We start from the raw sequence: 7,116 nt of genomic DNA on the forward strand, positions 1-7,116 counted from the left end.
ACAATTCAAGAGAGTGCCCAGTGTGAGGGCATTTATGGTGACAAAAACAAATGGGGTAGTGCAGAAGTTTATTGCCCACAAACAGAACAAGCCTCAAAATGGAAATTCATTATTAAGACAGGAAAAGAGGTGATGGATAAAATGAGCTAATAGTTCAGTTACATTTATGTATCCATAAACAAGGAGCTGCAACAGTGGGTAGGGACATACACTGTGAATGAGGTATCAAGAAATCTGTAAAATTTTCTACTCCAACAGTGATTTTTTACATAACAAGAGAAACATACAGGGTAACTAGTGCTAGTGCTTGGTACCAACCGAGCTGCAACCTATTTTCTGTGTCAATCTTGCAGATTTCACAAAGGTGAGCCTTCAAGTTTTGCTCAGGAAAGACCACCACGTTGTGAAGACTCTGACATCAGGTCGATAAAAAGGCCCGGGAAAATGCACTATGCTCATCTGTTACAACTGCTGTATGAGTATTATTTTACAGGCAGTTTCCCTGCAGTACGAGTTACATCCTTACGAATATGCTAGGAGCTATTATGAACTATGTTCTTAGCATTTGAGATAGAGTGCGCTACCAAGCAGTTAGATATGTTGCAGTAACATGGTATCACACACCACACATGGCTGTGCTCTTACCCCAACTGCTGCTAGGAAAAACAATGATAAAACATTTCCTTGTGGAGCAGGAGCAATTCAAATAGCCAAGCCCGTTTGTTACTTTTTCTGTTGACAATTCTGAAAGGCGAGGAAAAACACTGTAGGACAAGTTTGGCCATGAGCTAGGATTACAACAATTTAAAGAGAGTTAAGCATTTATCTATGGGAAGAAAAAACTTACTTGGTGATCTATCTGGGACTCAGTTCTAACTTTACCAAGACTTTAGATGATCACGGGTTTCGCTTACTACAGTGAGAGTGGAGAACGTTCCTGTGACTTCAGCTTCTCTAGTGTATGTGCATAGTAATGCGCATATTTATAAACAAAATAAAAATCTCTACTGAAACGGGTCCCTCTCTGCTTAGTCCCCCTCTTCCCCTTCCCCGCAGGGCAGAGAACAACCAACGCAGCCGCCGTTAGTCCCCGCTTCATGCACTCCAGAAAAGGGCTCAGAGATGACACCCGGGAAGAGGGACCGAGGGGACCAGGACGGGCACTCGGGGGCCGCCGCGGGCTCTCCCAGGCAGGGCCGGGCCGGGCCGGGCCGGGGCTGAGCGGCAGGCTGCCCGGGGGCTGGCTGGCTGGCTGGCTCCCTCCCGTCCCGTCCCGTCCCGTCCCGTCCCGTCCCGCCCCACCGCCCCCGGGGCGGGCCGCCCGCCGCGGGCCGCCGCGGCCCATATAGGGGCGGCCCGGGGTGCTGGCGGCACTCGCTGCGGAGGGGAGCGCGGCCTCGTTCCTCCCTTCCTCGCTCCCTGCCGACGGCTGCTTTCCCTGGGCGACGCAGGTGAGCCGCCGGACCGGGGGGCCGCTGCGGCGGTGGGCCGGGGGCGACGGTCCGCTCTCCTCCGCCGGGCGCGGCCCCCCTGCCCCGGTAAAGCGCGTCGTTCCTCCTGCAGGCTCCTCCCGGAGAGAGGCGGTTTCCCCGTCGTGCCGCTGCCATGGCCTCGGTACCCTCCGCCGGCTGCCTCCTGGCCAAGAACCAGTACTATAGAAGTAAGTGCTCAGGGGGGCCGGGAGCTGCCCCCCCCCCCCCAGCCCCCCCAGCCCGGGGGGCTCCTCTGGAGGAGGGAGGCTGAGCCCCCCGAGCCTCTCCCGAGGAGATGTCCGGATTGTTGCCCCTCAGGAGAAGTCAGAAAGTGTTTCTGGTGATGTCTGCATGAGCTGGAGGCAAAAGGGTGTCTTTGCCTGGGAGTTTTTAATTGCTCGGAGAGTTTTTCATTATATCAAGGAACTTCAGTTTTAATGAGCATCTGCTTCTGGTTATTCATCTACCTTTTTTCCTCCTATTTAGAATTGTTCATTAGGGATATGTAATATCATTTTTTTTAATTATAAAATATGACATAGAAAAAGTGTTAGCCCAGCAAGTCCTGGCTTCTAGCTGTACTTTGCATTTACTTTGCAGGCTTAGGGAGAACACAAAATCAACTCACGTTTTTGTTTCTAAATATGTCACTAAATAGTCACTGGTTTGAGAGCACATCTGGTGTATGAGGATCCCTCTGTACAGGATGGACACTGTAGTGCAAGTATAGCATTTAATTGTATCACAGTGGGAAGTATAGCTATTAGGTTGTTTTGGATTTGAATGTTCAAGAATAGACTCCTTTGTTTTGATAGCAGTGTACGTGATCATAAGATTTGTCACTGATTTCAATGAAAGCTATGCAAACAGGTCTCTATGCTTTTAAGTGAAGAGTAGATAGACAGAGACATCAACTTTTATATAAAAGCTTTTACATAAACAACTGTAGTAGAACGGTGTATATGATATAGAAGTTATACTTTGTAGCTAAGTAAACTTATCTTTTAGATTGTTTCCTCCAAGATAGCAGCAGGTCTGAAAATTCTTGGTATAGGAATAGTGTACTCTCTCAATGCATTTTTTTTCATTATGTGTGTCTCTGTTTTCCATGAACAGCAAGACAGAACTCGGAATCGAGTGTTTCTTCCAGCTCCTCCTGCTGTTCGGATGCTGCGAACATTACAGACCAGGACAAAACATTTCATGGTATTGTTCCCTTCTTTCAAACAGTCTTCTAGTTTTGCCTGTTTGTAATTCAGCCAGTGTCTAATGGTGTGGGCTTTTCCTCGTTTGGCAGGGTTACCTGAGTTAATTGACAAATGTTGGTGGATAAAAAGCTTTTTCCATAGTGAACCATCTCCACCAACTGTTGGCAGAAAAACACTATCAGCAAGCAGGTGAGTCCTGTTTTTACATTCCATTTTCCTTTTGGTAAAAGTGTTACTGAACAGGTTATCATCAGCTAAAACAATCTGGCAGGTGCAATGCTATTTTGATGACTTAAATAAAAGATACTGGAAGTATACAGCTATAGAAGCTTCCCATGTTTTTGTTTTAATAAATGAACTCATATGCTACTTCACATTAAGCAGGTGCTAGTGACTATTACTGTTCTACATTTATAGTGATATTTATTTAATCCTCTACCTATAGCACTTGCACACCCATTTATGCAGTTTACCCATTTTACTTTATGTTAAAAAACTGATATGAGTGCATTCAAAAATACTTAAGCAGATAAATATCTCTGAGGAAAATATAATGATAATTCTACTCATAATCTTTTTTTATATACATTTCTGCAGTACCAACCGTTGAATAGGACAGCGTGCTGGCTTTACTAACTGGGATACTACAGACAGACTTGTTTTTCCAAGAGGCTTGGGATCTTCCTAATGTCTGGGTTCAGCTGCAAGAAGAAAACAAAACCTTTAGGAGAGTGGAAAAGTGTGTTTTCAAAATATTTGTCAGTAGCTTAAATGATATTGCTTAATGAACATGTCCATGGCCTACCTTGTTCATTACAGAGTTGCTATAATTTGAGATGTCTCTCTAATGGAAGTTACCAGGATTAAATATCCTGATGACTTACTTGGATAGTTAGAGAAAAATGACAGTAAAAGTAAGATATTGTAGGTTTAGGAGAAGCTTATGTACTGAATGACTTTGCAGTAGGTGATACTCTTATCAGCTCTATAGGCAGTCACACCGATGTAAACAAGATTCGGGTATATAGTCCAGAGCAGGACTGCTATATGGTACATGTTTTCTATCAAGTATTTGTGTACCAGTTACAGGGATTAAGTTTACAAGAATGCTTGTTAATAGCTTTGCTTTTAGAAAGCCTGATTACACCAAGAAACAGTAATTAGTTTGGTCTCTTTGCTGAAGCAGGGTGCATAGATCCGAACCTTAAATACCCAGGTACAACTTCCATTCATATCTACATATGTTGGTATTTGAGGACAGAATAGAAGAGATAGACAAGAAACCAGTAATCCTAATGGACACTGACAACTTCCAAGCAGAAGAGCAACCTTAATCAGAGTTGATACTCCTAGCTCTGTTTCAGATTACTCTCATCTGCTTTGCTGTAGTTTAAAGAGCTGCTTGTTCTCAAGTGACTAATCCTATCAATATTCACTGCTGTCTGTCAGCTTAGTTATGTGCTAGACCTGGCAAAGTGTTCAACTCAAAGTAATCGCATTAATATTATTAACCAAGTCTACCTTTGCCATAATTCATGCTCTTGAATAATACTGTAACATAGCTTCATTTGGTCTTCAGCATTGCAAAGCAGTACATCAGATTGTTTGTTCTACTGGGTGTGACTGAAATGCATCAGAGGTCATAGAAAATAACAAGTGTTTGGCTGGATTATATCATTTCTGTAAATTATCTATGCAACTTTTTGATGTACTATCAGTAAAGCTACCTGGCCTTTGTCCGTTACCAGAGGAACTAACAATAGCAAACATTAATCTATGATGAAAAGTGTTGGCTACATTAATGGTTGTTAGTTATGCATAACTCCAGCGTGTATCAAGTGACTGCTTCAGGAAGCTTACAGTTTTGGTGGAGACAGTAAGTGCATGGCACATGACAACAGAAAAGAATACAATTCTGAAAACATAGGTTTAGGAATCTTTAAATTGACTTGTTATGCATCTTACTTTACTGCTATTATGTAGTTTCATCTTTGTCCTTTCTCTAAGTGTACAGAATGAACTATTTTTTTATACTAAAATTTTTTTATTAATAAAGATTTAATCAGTATTTGGTCTGACTTATTTTTTGCCTCATTTGTTTGTGTGAAGTATTAGTGAAATTTAAAACACCCACAGCAGTCTTTGTGTTGTGTGTCACATTCTTCCTTTAGTCACTTTAAAGTCTGATGTGAGGTGAAAAAGGAATGGTAGCATGTAAGCTAGGAAAAAGACCTTAACACCTTTTTCTATAACATCATGTTGTAAAGGAAGGGAAAAAGAAAGACTTGCTAGTTGCAAGAAAGTGATTGTATCTCTTTTTGAAGATGCTTGAAGCCATAGAAGAAAGAAATGCTGTAGCCCGTATTGTATGTGAGAAATGCAGGATTCAGAAACACTGTGGAAAAGTACAGTGACAAGCTTCCATATTGCTCGCTAAGCTTAAGCTGCTTCTGTCCCTATATAGTCAGAAAGTGGGGTGCAGAACATGCTGAAAGAGCTGATAAGCTGTTAAGACCCACAAAAACCCCCACACCAAAGCCACTTTTTTTTTTTTTTTTTAGGGGGAAAGGCTGGAAGAACAAGAGGAGGGGGACTGCATATTGTTTGCATTCATCTGCTTAGCCCCTGTCAACTAGTTGTTTTTGTAATGGCATCAGGGTGATGGAAAACTGTTCTGGAGAGGTGCCCTCAACACCATCCCTATCATCTCTTATTGTGATCAGCTCAGCATTGGAGCAGCAGCACCGTCAACTCATAGTTATTTGTGCCAGTTCTTCAAAGTATAGTTACCCTGCAATGAATCAACTCTATTAAATAACATCCAGTGTTGCTATGACAAACTCCTGAGAGGATATGGGTAAATAGGACATTAAAATGCTTGCTGTCAAAGGGCTGCATTTTGTTACATCATGGTAATAAGGAAACATCAATTTTCTTGAATTAAATGTCAATATAATGTGACTTTGTGGGGGGAAAAGCGAAAATTTAAATGATTTAAAGAGAAGCTGAGAGAAATATGATGGGGAAACTATATTGTATGGCTTAAATGCAGCTTGGAATAAGAAAAACAGGAAAATAATATGATTTTAATACCTATCTGGGTAAGACAGGTACAAATGGTTGATCAAAGATTAATTGTAGTAGAAAAAACCTGTTTTTTCCTGTTAGAAGGACTATAGGTAGGGATCTATTTTGATGAAGTTAAATGTATACTGTTATCCATCTGGAAAAAATAAGTATCAGAAACAGGACTTGTACCAGCATGTAAGTACTAAGTTAGATCCAGCTATCATCACCAAGTTAGGAATGGAGAGATGGACTTGAAAAAGACTTTTTTTTCTCAAATGCACATATAGTGGTGATATTCAGTAATGGGCTTCTATTTCTTTCCTAAAAAGAAAACCTGAGTCATAATCTACTGGTCCTAGTAATACCCCATTTTAGGAGTTAAAATAAAAAATAAAACTTATGTCATTTGTTTTGGTTCAAGAAGGGTGAAATCTTGCTGTTGAGCACATTTAGAGAGAGAAATTCATTACCATGAAGTAATTTTTTTCCCGTTTTTCATGGTTTGGAAGAAATACCATAAAGTTGCATTTCTTTCCAAGGATTTTCTTGCCCGTAGGTGAGGTAAGCAATACCACATATTGTGGATGGACAATAGTAACCATTACCTGTAAAGACTATAGGTATTGCTATGAAATGGGATTTTTTTTGGTATACTAGCCTTTTCTGCAGAAGCAAAAATGATAAATGAACCCATTTAAGAAACAGGTTTTCAATATAAGAATGGTCAGCAAATCAAACAGCAAATCAAACTCAATTTGAGTTGTTAGGAATAAGTATTTTTTTTTCTAATAGGTGCAGTGATTAAGACTCCCATAAACAATGTGCTTTAGCATTCCTTTGTAACTTCTTTGGAAGGCTCATTTCTGTTTGTGGTATTACAACATTCTGATATTTAAAAAAATGTGCAAATCCCTCTTTTTTCCATGATCTTAACTAATTGTGCATTCTTTCTTCTTGAAAGCAGACTCTCTCTTCTTGTTAATTCTCAACTCTTCTGCAAAGGAAACCCAAGCAGGGTTCATTCAGCCATTTCTACCAGGATTAATGTTGTTTGCAAAACATTTCTCAGGTTATTGCACTTGCAGCTGGTGACTGTGAAAATTTTGACCATAACCATGTTCGGTGTCCTGTCTGACTCTTCAGCGATGGAGGGATTCTGTCAGATTTCTCTTGTTGTGCACTCTGTCATATGCCATTTTAAGCTGTTCAGGCAGTAGCAGATGTGAAATATACTGTACGTAATCACTGGAAGATAGGTGTTTGTAATAGAAAGAGGCTATCAGTAATAGGGAAGAGAATCAGATCAGTATATTGGGAGGAAGTCAGGGGAAAAGCATCTTTTTTCCTTTTTTCCACTTCTATCTCTC

General features: G+C 40.9%; 1 protein-coding gene across 2 annotated transcripts; it reads left to right on the top strand.

Annotated features, from left to right (window-relative positions):
- The first annotated feature begins 1,322 nt into the window (after positions 1–1,322).
- Positions 1,323–6,149, top strand: PPDPFL (pancreatic progenitor cell differentiation and proliferation factor like). 2 transcript variants are annotated; one of them, XM_052788355.1, is made up of 5 exons: positions 1,323–1,451; positions 1,564–1,660; positions 2,589–2,678; positions 2,770–2,869; positions 5,242–6,149. In XM_052788355.1, exons 2-5 carry the CDS (start codon positions 1,606–1,608, stop codon positions 5,300–5,302), a joined length of 306 nt encoding a protein of 101 aa, XP_052644315.1. In that variant the 5' UTR covers positions 1,323–1,451; positions 1,564–1,605; the 3' UTR covers positions 5,303–6,149. The 2 variants fall into 2 exon arrangements, with proteins under 2 accessions (XP_052644315.1, XP_052644316.1); XM_052788356.1 differs by lacking the exon at positions 5,242–6,149 and adding an exon at positions 3,278–4,748.
- The last annotated feature ends 967 nt before the right edge of the window (positions 6,150–7,116 follow it).

Source organism: Harpia harpyja, chromosome 5 (assembly GCF_026419915.1).
Source record: "Harpia harpyja isolate bHarHar1 chromosome 5, bHarHar1 primary haplotype, whole genome shotgun sequence".
In the NCBI taxonomy this organism is placed as follows: Eukaryota; Metazoa; Chordata; class Aves; order Accipitriformes; family Accipitridae; genus Harpia; species Harpia harpyja.

What these genes read in the sequence shown, in the direction of transcription:
- PPDPFL (XM_052788355.1), top strand. Translation starts at nt 1,606, where the DNA reads ATGGCCTCGGTACCCTCCGCCGGCTGCCTCCTGGCCAAGAACCAGTAC. An exon ending in CAAGAACCAGTACTATAGAA is followed by an intron (nt 1,661 to 2,588) that starts GTAAGTGCTCAG and finishes TTCCATGAACAG; the next exon opens with CAAGACAGAACTCGGAATCG. An exon ending in AAAACACTATCAGCAAGCAG is followed by an intron (nt 2,870 to 5,241) that starts GTGAGTCCTGTT and finishes TTTTTTTTTTAG; the next exon opens with GGGGAAAGGCTGGAAGAACA.